This window comes from Carassius auratus, chromosome 8 (assembly GCF_003368295.1).
Source record: "Carassius auratus strain Wakin chromosome 8, ASM336829v1, whole genome shotgun sequence".
Classification (NCBI taxonomy): Eukaryota; Metazoa; Chordata; class Actinopteri; order Cypriniformes; family Cyprinidae; genus Carassius; species Carassius auratus.
In genome coordinates this window covers 22,532,532-22,548,123 of record NC_039250.1, presented here as the reverse complement: position 1 = coordinate 22,548,123, position 15,592 = coordinate 22,532,532, and the positions used below count along the sequence as shown (strand labels likewise).

The window sequence follows — 15,592 nt, the reverse complement described above, 5'->3', positions numbered from 1 at the left end:
ATTATATCAGTGAAAGTCAACAAAGGGGTAATTATCTTTAGCATGCTTATAGCTTACCTTGGCATACACTTTACACTCAGTAAATGCTGCAGTAAGCCATAAAAAAAGAAAAAAGACAAAAAAAAGTTAATAAATGAAAAAAAGAACAGTTCGAACTCTCTATTTTAAATAATAATGATAAAAATAAAAATAATCTCTTGTAAGATGCAGTGACATAGCTTTTATTTTTTTGTTGCTATTATTATTGTTATGTATAATTATCAGTCAAATGCATGAACTTTTGGTTGTTTCGTTTATTGACCATAGTACAGAAATAAAGCAACACTTGTTAACAGAACACAACAGGTAATGAGCAGTGTAAAGAAATAAATAATGGGATAAAAAAAAAATAGAAAAAAACACAGTATCACTGAATATCTTTAAAATTGCTGTAAGGTTTGTTGTGTGCATGCTGTTGATTACATTATCTAAAACGGTCTGTTTATAAATATGCTTTCCATCAGCAATTTATTAAAGTGCTATATCTAACACAATATCGCGTAAACCATTGCTTAAATATTTTTCTAATTTTATATTTTTCTATTGAAATATTACATTTCAAATATAGGCATCTAAGTTTTGTCAGCCATTATAAATGATTAAAGCATACTTTATATACAGGTTTATCATTTTAACACAATATTTCAATAAATGTTTCAGTTGAAATACCTTGAGACCATCAGAACTTTACAATACCATGAAATAAATAAAAACACTCAAATAATACAGAAAATTATCTTTCAAGTCAGATGAATAAATTAGTAAGTAACCTTATTTGTATGTAATGAAAATGTGCATAACTCAAAGAAAAATGTTTACTTGTCATGGAAAGTTAAAAGTTACATTTTCAGCCGATTTAACCTTGTGAATAGATATAGTACTGAATACAATAAAGAAAGCAGTTGCCATGTATAATACAGTGAAATCTTCCAAGCAGTTTATTTGACTTTGTCTATAAAAATGTACCTGACATATGCTTTTGTCTGCCATACTGATCATCATCTGTGACTATAATTTATTGTAAAGAACTGACAAACCATTGCAAAATTTTAAGTGAATTTGCATTTTCCTTGCCAGCATGCATTGTACATGCAAGTACATTTTTATCCTCTCAAGGGGCTAAAGACACATACTTTGAGACAATATTGTATTGCAAGGGAAAACAAGAAATTCTCACGAGATTCTCCAAAGTTTCCTAATTGATGCAACACACTAGCACAAGAAATATAGTTATAAGCAGGCCTACACATAATTCACAGAAAGTTCAGCAAATTCCACAGAATTAGAACATCTGTCATTCACAAAGTTTTAAACATTGTCCACTCCCTGTGTTTATTCAATACTTTGATTATTTTGAGCTATGCCTATAAGAGTGCATTACTCTCAGCTCCATTTAACACATTTTACCGTATTTAAATCCATACTGCAGAAAGATTTTCTTCCAAATATAAAAAAGCTTCTGATTCTGAGGAAACAGATTTTAAGAAAAGCATATGTGCTCATATCTTCTAACAAGTACTATACATAGCTTTTCATCCCATGAGCAACTTGTATTAATTCTAGGTTTTAGTGCCAGACGGAAAAACAATAAATATAGTCTCACTATTAAAATACATATCTAAAAACATTAGTCATTTAAGGTTTTTATTTTGTATAGGAAAAGCTTGATAATACTGGATGCATAGGGATTATATAATGTCATCTAGAAGGTGTGGTGCACCAACCCAATCAAGCATCCTTGGTTCAGATGCTGCCATGATCATACACATGAACTGCTTTCCGGTTCTTTTGTCAATGGGATAGATGGTGGTGGGGGTGAACCTTTTGTTGCTCTCAACAAACTCACAAAGCTGGTTGTATATTTCTGGAAACTCATGGCGAAGGAATACACCCCGGGTACGAAGCTCTCTTTGAATATTAATGAAGCAAATCTCTCTTGCTTTCCTGCCCTCTTGGCCTTCCTTGTCAATGTCAGAGGTCCCAGGGGGTGGGGTGAGAATCAGAGTCTCCATTTCACATTCCTTCTTAAAGATTTTCTTATCTGGGCTTGAGGAGGCTAATGAGACCTTGGCATACTTGCGAACTGTTGGCATTTGTAATTTGGGTGAAGGAATTTTAGGCACTAGATCTCCGATCGCAATGGATACATTCAGTAGGAAACATTCAGTGGGGTCATATTCCTTGCCTGCATTCTGCAACTCTTTGCAGTATTGCCCAAGGTTGTCTTTAAAACTGTCTAACTCTCGAAGGGACAGATATGTTGGAGAGATGGTGAGGCTGTCAAGACCAACTTGAATGAAGTTATCTGCACACCCAGGGTTTGGAAAACCTAAGAACAGAACTCCTCTCCCACGGGACAGATACCCTACCCTAGCAATGCGTGAAAAAGCTTTATGAACATCAGAGTTCTCTCTACAATGTTTTAGTATGTGCCTGCAAACACTACTAATGCGGCCATAAAGACAGGTCTCTTTATGCGTGTCCCAGTCTTCTCGCCTGCAGTTCCTGGAGCAGTAGTAGGTGTAACAGCTGTGGCAGGACTTGAAGTACAAGCAAGCATTGAATGTAGTGTCTTTGCGTAAGCATTGCCTATTGGAGCACACCATAGTGTCATCCTCGTCTGCAATATGGTTCAAAGAGACATCCTCAACACTCCTCCGAAACCCTTCACAACCACTGTCTGGGTCTTTAAATGTGTCTGGGCTGGTCTTTGAAGAGTCCGTTTGTGTCTTCAGGAGTCCTGAATCCTCTTGATCTATGTCCCGCTTCCCTTCTTCGGTCTCGTCATCTTGAATCAACTGTTTGAGCTGGTCTATCAGATCCTTACTTGATCTCCTGCTATTTTGAGGCTTGTAATCAATGACTAGGTCGGCTAGCAGCTCATCAAGCTGTTCGAGGCTTTGCTGCAGGGAGTAATTAGTGTTCTTTCTCTCTGTGGATTCTGGTGGGTTTGCTGGTCTCTGTATGTTGTTCAAGTTTGCAGTTTGACATCGCCCTGTATTTTGTGCATTCCAGCTGCTAATTCCCCCATCTCTCTTGATGCTGTTTGCTGCACGAATGTCATTGTCAGTGATTGTAATCTCCGGGGTTACAAACCATTGTCCCTTCGGATTGTTTTGTCTGTCATCAGCACACTTTTCTAGACAGTTTTCAGAGAGAGACAAGGCAGCGTATCGTCTTGGTGAACTAGAAAGGTTCACAATAACCGGTTGTTGATTGTTATTCGAAGGAACTCCTGGCCTTCCGTGATTGAGAAGGTTCTCGTAACTCCTGCCTCGTGAAACACCATGTTCTCTGTCCATATGAGGGATAATAATATTGTCCCAGGATTTTGAGTAGTTCCGGACATCTGCTCCTAAACGACTTGGCTCGGTAAAGTCATTGGGATACCATGGGCTTATCGATGGCACTCGCTGAGGAGTGGCCTGTGAAGATGCGTACTGACTGGAATATGTAGCAATGCTTGACCGGTTCCAGTCATCTGAAAATACCTGGGACATGCGTGGCCGCCGCCGTCCCTCCGTATGATATGCTCTCATAGGATTGTGTAAGTCTGCTGGGTACTGGCAAGGCCGTGTATAAAACATCTTTGAGGGCTCAGAGGGAAAAGCATATGCTCTTGGGTCCTCCTGAAAGTATGTTTCACTCTGAGGAGTGGATATGAAGTATGGCCCTGGCTCACTCACTGAATACGGTCTACCGTAGAACGGATCCAAGGGTACACGGGGGGAATCTGCATAGTATGAACGCACAGGCAAGGTATGAACCCAGCGAGTCCTTGGGTCGAGTACATACTGACTACTAATGGATGGATTTTGGCTGTTGCTGCTGTTAATACTGTACTGGTCATCCTGATAATATGTCCTACTGGGTGGGTGAACTGGATACCTGCAGGGATCATCCGTGTAGAAGAACTTGGTTGGGATGTTGGGATTAGACAAGGTTCTGTACTCCCTTGGGTCTCTAGGAGAAGTCCTTCCAAAAGGGATCTCTCCAGATTGAATGTGACTTCCAGACAAGCTGTTGGGATATTGATATGCTTGCCTATAGTCCATGTTGTAACACTCACTAGGAGTAGGCGTTCTAGAGGTGGATATCTGACTTGGAAATGAGACGTTCCTGATCCCTGATGTCGAGGAATGCTGCCAGGGAACATTACTTCTGTGAGTAGGCATCTTCCGTGCAGTGTGCTGGAGAACTGAGGCGTCTGGCTTTATATCAACACGGCACCTGACGTGGGGAGTGTTAGCTTGTTTCTCCTGTCTGTTCTCATTAAAACAATCGGAAACATAGAGGGGTGTGTGGGGTTGTAACTTGATTGGATGTACCTCATTAACTAAAGCCCTGGTTGACTGTAAGGTTTCTCGATTTGGCAGACTTTCAGATCTCTTTTGGGGGTCCACTGGGGATCGACGCCTCGTGGTTGCAGTTGGAGAGACTGTGATGGGTACAGGGGTCAGGGTGGCTCGAACCCTTGGAGCACTTTTTGAGCGAGGCTTGCCATGAACACTGGTCCTTGCTGCCTCGTTGCTCTTGTCTGTGCTGATTTGTTGATGGGAGAGTCTTGAGTTGAACAGATCTGGTGACGAAAAACGTAAGTGTCCCTGTTGTCCAATGCCATTCCAGACTGCATCCTTACTTACTGTTTGCTGATCAGACCTGTAAGGATACTCCATGGACAAGGAAAAGTCCTTTGGGTCATCCAGTGACTCAATGAAGTCAAAGCTACGGCAATGTCTTTTGTTAATGGTTTCAAAGTTTTGATCCAGTGGGCCAACCATTTGGGAATCACATTGCTTAGAAGATCCAGAATACCTTGAGAGCCCACAGTTAGGGCTAATTTTTATGTCTTGATACAAAGTTGATGTTAATATGTCAGGGGGATCCGTTCGTGTCATCTTAAATGGACCCCCGTTATTTCCCTCCTCAGTTGGTGTCTCCTACAGAGAATTAAAAAAGGCATTATTAGTTACACATTTTATTTAATAAAAGTATTTATATAGGTGAATATAATGGGTAAAGGATCCCATTTAAAGTCTGAAAACGGCCAAACTAATGCTTAGAAAAGATCATAATATATTAAAGAGAAGATGAAACGGACTTTACGACTTCAATCAATGTGTTTGCAAGATGCTTCACAAATGATCTTGCTTTACAAGGCATTAATTGAGCCCCTATTATGTACTATTATGTACAAATACACATGTAAAAGGTAGGCATCATTTACATATCTTCCAAAGTGAAAAGGAGTAATGCCATGGCACTAAGTTGTGTTAGAGAAAGTAGATAAAGAACATGGCAAAGTTTGAAGGATATCCAAATCTGTATTATCTAAATATTCTATCAATTCATCATTTATATACTTGGTACGTACAGCAGAAACTTAAACCTGCATGTACCTTATATGTCTAAAAGTGTATATTTATATATAGCTACAATAGTACTTATTTTGTGTGATATGATCATTTCTAAAGTTCAGTGAAAAATATTAGAATATCCTCATAATCGGAATCAATGTAAATGTTGTCCTTCTGTTAAATATCATATCACATATAAACATCAGTCTGTGCGGAGAAATTTCAGAATGCTAAAGGAAAAATCTGAATTAATTATGAAGATGGAGGCCTTGCAGCATCTCAGAAGAATAAATTAGTGTAAGAAAACTCCTTTCTCGGTGAAGGACAGAACATGCATTTAATTTTCCCCTCTTTCTCTCTGTTTGAGCTCTGAAAATAATCAAAAAAGATTCACAGATTCACTTACCAATTAGAATTTTACTAATGTTATTAGAGTTCTCAAACACATTATATAATGCCATTTTATATATTTCGGATCTCTCTGTTTTTGAACAAAATCTATTTTTAAAAACGTGATTATGAAATATAATATGAGTAAAGTAATACAAATGATTTAAGAATTTAAAAAAATATCTTTCAAATGTAATCATTTATTTCTATCAACAAAGATTTTCTTCTAGCAACAAAAAAACACATATACAGTTTTACCGCATCCTACTGCAACAGCCTTACTCCTGCCCATTAATAATAGTGCCACTCTGGTCTATGGGGAAATAAAATGAATAGACTGGAAATAAGGTTAAAAAAGGGAAGCACATAAACTAGTAAATGTCAGATTCTAGTTTTACCATAGATGGTAGATTCATTGCACATTGGTAATTTAGAATGAAGAAAATCCAGTTCTGATACCAGAATTCAGTATTCAGCTGTGCCTAAGATTGCTTTAAAACACATAAGAGCCATGCAAGTACTGCATCCGTGCACATTCTATATTTATGCTTGCTCTGATTTTCACTGTTCCTCGGTACTTTGCTCTCTTGAGCCTAGCTTCCTTTATCCTTTTAAATATTTGCATTTAAGAACAAAGAATCATTCTGATTGTTTTTGTCTAAACCCTGCTTCTATGTGTGACACTATTCAATTACAGTTTTTTTTTTTCACTGAATGTTTACCAGTGGTCAAATTATATAACTTGTTATTTATCCAGCAGACAGCAAAATGTCGGGGACTGTATTAGGCTCAAAGCTTTGCCTATACAAATTAAAATGTATTTACAATTTTACTGTAATCAGTTGCTTATTTATCCTGAGATACAGTAGAACAGCTGTGCAACATTTGCAAAGGGTTAGGAGCTAATTTTGAGGTTATATAAAATGTTTGGCTTTTCAGGGTTTTTATTAAATGACAGTAGGAGCTACAGAGCCCCACTTACTGGCTACCTCCTTTCAGCCAACCCTGAAAACCATCTGTTCATCCTGCTGAGAAAGGACTGTCGAGCAGTCTTAAACACACACACACACACACACACACACACTCACTCACACCTTCACTTTTTTTTGGATTCATTTAGAAGAGAATAAGATTCTTAGCGTTTGAACATACTGTATTATTGCATTGTGAATGTTTTTTTGCATTAAAAATATTAAACCAAATATGTTATACATCGTAGGGCAAAGTAAATACACAGTAAAAACATGAACATGCCAGTGGTAGCATGATAAATCATATTTCAGTCGTGTTTATGATTTTAGCTTCTCTTGCTTAATTAAACATAATTGTCTGTGATATTTGCCCACTGGTTATTTATCACGAAAAGGTTTCATTTTCATTTGACATTTGCATTGGTGACAAGACTCTTCCAGCTTTCATGCTTGCGGTTGCCAAATTTTGAGTCTAAATCCCCAATCAGAGTTTTATATATTTACTGCATAGAGTTCATAACCTGGCAAATTAAATCTACATGCAAACCTCAAGGATGGACTGTAATATATCTAAACATGAAGCTCAGCGATATTATTTGCGACTGTGGTTGCGTAATACTTTTCTTTTTTTTCCGTTTTATAGAAACATTTTAGCATAATTTGGAATTGCTGAATTTAATATTAGGAATTTCATTGGTTTATCTTCTGAAAGAAGCTTCTTGTGCCAGTTTTCAAAATGTAGAGAGTGTGTTAATTTATTTGAGAAATTCAAAAGGAAACTAGATGAGGTAAGGAAAAAAGTTTTTTTATGAAAGAAATTTTATGAAATTTCTAAAATGTCAAAAAAATATATTTTTGTGAAAAAGTAATTATCAGTTTAATGATTAATGTGTAATCCTATAAGTGACAGTATAACTAGTACGCTGGATTTCTGATGTTGAGTTGAACCTGGAACACAAAGCCAGTCATAAGTAGCACAGGTAGATTTGTAGCAATTGCCAACAAAACATTGTATGGCTCAAAATTATAGATTTTTCTTTTATGCCAAAAATCATTAGGATATTAAGTAGATCGTGTTCCATAAAATATATTTCCTACCTTTTCTATTTCCTACCATAAATATATAAAAAAGTGACTTTTGATTAGAAAAATGCATTGCTGGGGACTTCATTTGGACAACTTTAAAAGTGATTTTCTCAATATTTTGCTTTGCACCCTCAGATTCCAGATTTTGTCCAAATATTGTCCTAACAAACCATACATCAGTGGAAAGCTTATTCAGCTTTCAGATGATGTATAAATCTAATTTGGTTTTAAAAAGAGTCACAAATAATTTCTGCACTGTATCCAAAAATTAATGTTAACATTAAACTGGCATGAGTATTTTTGTGCATTCTAAGGGATATCTGTAGACATTGGTAACTCCTCATCTCAGAAGATGACATTACCACATGGACATAAAGGTTGATAAAACTCCAGTGGAGCTCAGATCAGATCTGATGATCGATGCAGCTGGAACTAGATGACTTCCACGACTACTGTATTACATGTCTGCTGGGAACAATTTTGGGGGCATAAACAAAAATTGCACTTTGAAGTGCACTAAGCACCTCATCTACATTAAGAAGCATTTTGTCCCTGCAGTCAGAGGTGAATCACTTCATGTGTTTGGCTGATAACCCATAACCACTTTGTGTCTCAAAATCTTAGATGCCGTTAGTACTGCTCCATTTACCAATTGTTAAAGAGAGCTGAATCGCACATTTTAAAAGCTATTTATAAAACACTGTCACTCGTGGCAAATGCTTACGAATCAGGTTCCTTTGGGCTGCCATTTTCACTGGTTCTGTTTCTAGCTGACTAAGGATATAAGTGTCCTCTTGGTGAGCTAATATCTGCCCACTATCTCTCACAATCCGTATCCTTCACTCTTAACACTGTAGGTCACAAGAAGATAAGTAACATAGAAGCTGGTGCTGATGAGTTTGGTGTTTATGCCAATTAAGTCAACAAATCACATGTAATGAAATAAAACAGAACTGTATCACCCCTATTTGACCCACCTCTCTGAACAGTATTAGATTACACTGAATCACATAGAATAAAAATATATTTTCCTTCTGGTCAGCAAATGCCTTCTAACCAGGGTTTAGCAATAATTTAAAAGGGCGCAATTATTTAAAAGGAAAGTCCCATAAATAGAAATATAATGAGGACAGAAAATAGAGCATGAGAGAGAGTTTTGAGTGCACTGTCATTTTTCTTTTAGATTAAAACATTACAAAGCAAAACACGTCCATCTTGGGCAAGGTGGATGTTAATAATTCCCTTCTTCCTTTACGCAAGGTGGCTGACCAGCAGGCGTTTTCACAGCTAGCAGCAGAGCCAGTACCTGTGACTGAGACCTGACTGCTCTAGCACAGTCAATCACCACCTGTCTTACACTTCCCTCACAGTCTGCCAAGACTAGCTTCCTCTCACTTCTTAACCAGCATTCAATCTCGAAAACAACCACTTAGGAAGTACGAAGCATGCACATTCATATGCAAGAGAAGGTATGTGAGTTCACTGGGATTTCTGAATAAACTGCTCATAAAATATGATCTGACCTTCAGCTAAAGTCAGATGTAAAATATTGGCACCATTTGCAAATCCTATAAGATTCCTTTGATCCTACGCCAAAATCTATAGCTAGTTTGACATTTTCGCCAACAATCGATTAATGACCACTGCGATCGATTTTTACCTTTGATGATTCTTGATGATGAAGATGTCATAAGTAATTTTTCTACAGTGTGGCTTCTGTTACAACGACCATCAAATCAAGACTCATAATGAGAACCGAACCGAATGATGCAAATAGTGCAACAACAACAAACCACTACTTCTTCTAAACACATCCTCTTTAATTTTTATGAATTAATTCACAAACTGGTTATATAAGACTCCGGACAACTCTTCTTGTGTTTTTCCTGCAACTGTAAAATAATGCAGAATCACATCTGAAGTGAATCATTGGTGTTCACTGGACATGACGGGTCAGTTACAGAGATTGTGAGTATAATGCAAAAATATCTTCAAGCTACATTCTGACTCCAAGACAGAAGAACGTGTTAGCAGCAGCAGTTAATCTCACATGAAACCTATCTCCTTAAATACACAACCCATTCCTCAAACAAGCTTGCAGAGTAGGGTTTTTTTCTGGCCGGATATGAGGCAAAGAGGCTATATTTGGACACAATGGATAACGAGAAAGATGCATCTGAGTATCTCAGGGAAAGCAGTCCAGATGGATGATTCTGTAGAGTTTGGAGATTTGGAGGTGAAGTTTCTGTTCTTTTCCAACAAGAAAGCTCAGAGGATTTTTAGAGGAACTGAAAGTCTGAGCAAAAATAATACCGACCTATAAATCATGTCTGTCTTAAAGCCTCTAGTTTATAAGGTCATGAGACAAACTAAGTGGAAACTAAAGGTTTTTCTTCAGTTCTCTTTTCAACTGCAAACAATGTCTACATTCAGCAAATTTATTGTCCTTTTAAATTACACTTTTATTTTCCTCTTAAACTGCACAGCAAAGCTAGATTGATGCCATTACAATCAGTTTTGCCACTGACTAATTCAGAGGCACATGAGGTGGTATAATAGCTATAACACCAAATACAGACCATTTAACTGTATGTTTTTAATATTTTAAGTATTGTGTATTGTAAATTTCAGTCATGATGTGTACCACCTGGGGGCACTACTACATTTGATTTGTTTTACTGTTTTACTTTGTTAATCTACTAAAGATACCAGATTAAAAAACACTCTGGAAACATATTGCTAACAATTACCCTTCTTATTAAGTTAAATCAATAAGAGCAACAGCACAATCCACTCAGTCCTTGAGCGGGTGATTGTCCTTAACATTTCAATATTAAGGCACTCATGCATGTTTGTTGTCAGCAATTATACTATCTGAAACATAATGGGAAAACATATTTCTAACTTCAGTTTCCAGTTTGGATTGCAGAAAAGTGATCTTAGTGGTTCAGTAATATAATACAAGCATTTTCTCTCGTTTTTCCTCTTTCTTCTCCAAGCCATTTCATTTAGAACAACAGGTGCAACCCTGCTTTTGCTGCAGTGTATAAAGTGACTCTTATGTGGGTTTCAGCATTTATGGTTAAAAAGTATTTATATGTATAGTTTTAGACGAAAGCTGAAGCATAAGATTTGTCAGCTGTAAGTCCTACTGTTAAATGTATGGCTATATTTCACCATACATGCGTAGAAAACTTAACGCTACTCCTCCCTAAACCTTCTCCAGACAAGCACACATACCACATGCTCTGTCGCCTGGATACCAAGCAAAACCACAAAGTCAACTATGCAGAACCCACGGACTTGCAAAGCCACCTGATTTACAAGGTCGCCACAATGCGTAACGCGTAGTATCAACATCCTCCTCGATCTCTGATGAGGTCATCATTGAATCTGACAAACACTGATGAGCATTTCATGGTTTTATTGCGAACGTGCAGGTCAAAAATGAAACATCTGCCCATCGAACCAGAATGTAATACAAAAGCACACTTTGTTCTCATTTATTGCTGCGGCACGAGCCCCGCACTACCGAGCATCTCTCGTGAAATGACCTAATGTCTTTCGGCGCAACGTACATCAGTTAACGTTACACTCAAAGCTACTGCGACCGTATCGGTATTCCTAAGTCAATTACAGTCTTACTAATTCTTACTAAGACAAAAGTTTAGTTGTCCTAGTGTATTTCAAGCTTTTATGAGTGTGCGCATTTTTCTTACCGTCTTCGTCCATAGTTAAGATCTTCAAGATGCTATCACTGACTGTTCATTTAGAGATGATGTGGTCTCCATATCATATCAGATGCTGTAAGGTGGGCTGCATCAAACTCCTTAAGTATTGTTGTTCGCCCACGGGTCTTTGGGGGCGTACTGAGATGAGGGGGTGTGACCGCATCCCTCGCGCGTTGCGTTTCTTACGTGAGATGCGCAGTGACTGCGCATGCGCGCGGCGTTGGGTGCGCGCTTGAACCCTGCCTGCCTGCGCGCTCGCGCGTGTGTATGTGAAGAGCACGAATCTCATGCAGGATAGGCATATGCGATGGCACAGCTTTGAGACGTGATTTTAATTATGAAGGTGTCGTGTCTTGCTGGTAGGCTCCAGTAGTTATTCATTTCAAGAAGACAATTTTTATTATAGTCATTCATTCATTCATTCATTCATTTCCCTCATGAGCAAACAAATTCTTAATATAAATATTTTGAAAAGAATGTCTGTCTCTTTTATGACATTCTATTTAAATAAATAAATAATAAAACAATTATTTTGTATTAATATTGTGGCAAAGTACCTCCAAGGTCAAAGTTGCACCTGATTTTCCCACTACACTGAAGTTATTTATTCACTTTCATTTATTTTCTCATGTGTGTTGTTGGTGTTGCACTGTTCAGTGTGTATATATATATATATTCATGATCCCTCTTTCAGTTATCGACATATTGCAAATTCTGCAAGGGGTATGTATATAATGTATATATGTGTGTGTGTGTGTGTGTGTGTGTGTGTGTGTGTGTGTTTTCAGATGCTGTTGATGTGAAATTTAAGTCTTGCTTCATTTATGATAATTCATGATAATATTTATGATAAAAAAAGAACAAGGTGCTAAAAATGCTAATGAATAATATAAAATATATATGTTGTAATAATTAAAAATATTTAGGAACAAAAGTGAACAAAAATCTGTAATTAGAATTCATTTTTAATGATTTTGTTTCGGCAAACAAACCTCTGCATTTCCTCCTTTTCTAAGAATAGAACTTTACTTTGACTGTTGATCTCCCTGTTTATCCAATTGTCTTAAAACAGAATTGCACAATAGCATAGTACATCTTAAGGGATCGAGTGAGACATAGATGGCATTGATGTCTGTATTAGTTTTATCAATGGTTGCTTTATGTGCTGTTCAATCAATTATATAAAAAAAAAAATACAAATAAATAATTTTAAAAAAGCATGATCTGTACATACACTGAACCATGGCCCACTGAATGAGGACACTTACTGGCAGCTTACTAGAAACCTGAGTAACACGCACACTTGCTGAGAGCCATGGGAGCAAGCCATACAAGACCAGGCTTGTTGGTCAATTAAATAGCATTTCTGTAGCCATAAATCCAGGTGTTCGACTCCCGCACAGTGAAACTTTAATTGCTTTATATTTTGCTTGTGTACATTCTACAACTTTAAAATGACTGACAGATTTGTAATGTGGTGAACTGTTCTACTGGAGCAATTGCATTCCTTCCTAATGCAGTGAAAATTGTATTTGATAAGTATATTTTCCCAGACCTTCATTGCCATTACATTGCAAAAGACTGCTGACAGCTGACATGTTATTGTTTTGTGTCTTTTTATCTATTTTCCTCCTGGTATTGCATTTGTGTGCTGAGGTGTGACTCACCCTCTGTTCTTTGTCTCAAGGCTTCTTTCTTCTATTTCTTTTTTGTCTTTTTTCGTACTATGAAAAGACAGCCTCATTATTATTCAGTTCTTTTGAATATACATAATAACAGGAGAAACAGAGAGCACAGTGTAGTAGCATGAAATTATATTAAATAGACTGTCATTCTGTACATTAAAAATTATATATAAAATGTTGCGTGAAAGTTTGACAATTGGTTAATTTTATGCTACCTTTATACAATATAAAAACAGTATTATATTGTTTAGGATGATGTATGTAATTTTACTGTAAATATTACATAATGTGTTTTTCAGAGGTAAACATTAAAATTTGTTTGAACATTTAAGGAAATTATATAGATTTATTTAACAAGATAATACATTTACTTTTTAATTTTGTTTTTCAGTAATTTAAGACAGGTCATTCCCAAATTTCCCTGTGACAACATTAACTGAATTCAAATGTTTTATGTAGTTTTTTAAATGTTATTAAGTCAGAGTTAATTGCATTATTTTAGTGTGTTTTTGTGTTTGTGCCACAGTGTAACTGAGACTTTTACAAAAATGCTGTTTTTTTTAAAGGAAAGTGCGATTAAAAACTATATTTGTGCTGACAACAAACCTGCAGCCTGTAAATATTGATTCGTCTGGGAGTAAGATCACACAGGTTCTTATCAATCCTGCCAGGAAACAAAGCCATGTTAACCAGTCATACAATGAGCTAATCCCATTTCCAGAATTTACAGGATTAGTAGCATCACATCTTTGAAAGATGTTGCAAGTTTAGCTTGAGGCACTTACAGTAGATAATACACAGATATCAGTGCTTGTTTTATGTGTCCTGCAGCATATAAAAACGCTTGCCCTTTTGTTTTTCAGTTTTGCATGTTCATTTCTTCTCCAGTAGGGTCACTGAGTGAGATATATAACTTATAATATCAGTGCTTCAGTCATCTGAATGATAACTCTCTTAGCTCGTATGACCCTTTAGCTGTTTGAGGCTAATCGAGGCCACTACAACACCTGAGCCTCTCTCTCTCTCTCTCTCTCTCTCTCTCTCTCTCCCTAGCTCTTTCTCTGTGCCTTCTCTTTCTGAGCGAGCTGAATTTATGTTTCTGTCCTACTGATAGCAACCTCATTACAGTGTCACCAGTAAGATCACATGACAGTGTCTCTGGAAGAGGTACCTTTTGGAAAGCACAGGAGAAATGAATTGGCAGAGACAAGACTGCTGAGCTAAGGGCTGCCATGTTCATCATATCTTATAGCCGGAAAGATGTTTGTAGAGGGCACTGAGGATATAAAGGCTTTTAGTAGTCTGAAGGTGACTATGACGAGTTTATCAGGATGTAAACTTGATTTAAACAAAAGGCCAGTTTTTTACAGGCTTATTGGTAAGTGGTGTTCTTAAGCACAATACTAAGCAGAATCCAGAGCAGAGCAATAATTTGTAACTATTGTGTGAGGTTTTCGGTGTCATTCACTTCCAGTTATTTTAGCTTTACAAAAACAGCCTGCTATAATGCTTAATTTTACAAACAGGCATTTGTTGTCATATTGTTTCAATTTTTTATCATAAATACATTGGTTTGTAATGTTAAAGGTTTAGTTCAGACAAAAATGAAAATTAAACCATAAATTACTCTAAAGTATATGTTTGGTGTATATGACTTTCTTCTTTCAGACGAATTCAGTTGGAGTTATTTAAAAATTTTTTTTTTGATCTTTCAAGCTGTTTGATGCCACTCAGCGGGTGTTGCACTCCATCGGTCCATGAGAAGCTCATCCATTAAATGAGGACATGTGTTTTTGTAAGACAAATATCCATATTCAAAAAGTAATAATCGGAACTGCCTCATTTACAACTGTGAGCGCAATAGTTCACATAGTTCACCTACCTTTTGTGTGAAAAAAATGACATTTATTTTCCATGTCAGTACTCAATATGCATTCACGATTGATGCAGGGGCTGGAGTTCTGACGTAGAACCTGGATGCGATATACCTTGTTTACAAGCAGTGGAATGCACATGCATGTGCCATGGTACTGTTGTGAAATTGCATTGAAGACTGACATGGAAGAGAATAAATTGGTCAATAAAGTTGTTATTTATTGTTTTCTGTGTGCACAAAAATTATTCTCGTAGCTTCATAACATTATGGTTGAACCACTGATGTCACATGGACAATTCTAACTTACTACATTTCTGGGCATTGGAACTGGTAGTTGCATGGCTATCTATTCAGGGTCAGTGAGCTCTTGCATTTGATCAAAAATCATAGAAACATGCTAGTAACTTGCTAATCAGGCTAGAAACATGCTAGCAACCTGCTAGTAACTTGTTAATCA

At 36.9% G+C, this 15,592-nt stretch overlaps 1 protein-coding gene across 1 annotated transcript; it reads right to left on the bottom strand.

Moving 5' to 3' along the window:
- Positions 1 to 265: 265 nt before the first annotated feature.
- On the bottom strand, positions 266 to 11,765 carry unm_hu7912 (un-named hu7912). Its single transcript, XM_026270349.1, has 2 exons — positions 11,563 to 11,765; positions 266 to 4,979 (listed from the first exon to the last, which is right to left on the bottom strand). The coding sequence occupies exon 2, from the start codon at positions 4,935 to 4,937 to the stop codon at positions 1,728 to 1,730; it is 3,210 nt and encodes a 1,069-aa protein (XP_026126134.1). The 5' UTR covers positions 4,938 to 4,979; positions 11,563 to 11,765; the 3' UTR covers positions 266 to 1,727.
- Positions 11,766 to 15,592: the final 3,827 nt, after the last annotated feature.

Coding starts and splice junctions, on each gene's coding strand:
- unm_hu7912 (XM_026270349.1), bottom strand. CDS start 4,937: ATGACACGAACGGATCCCCCTGACATATTAACATCAACTTTGTATCAA.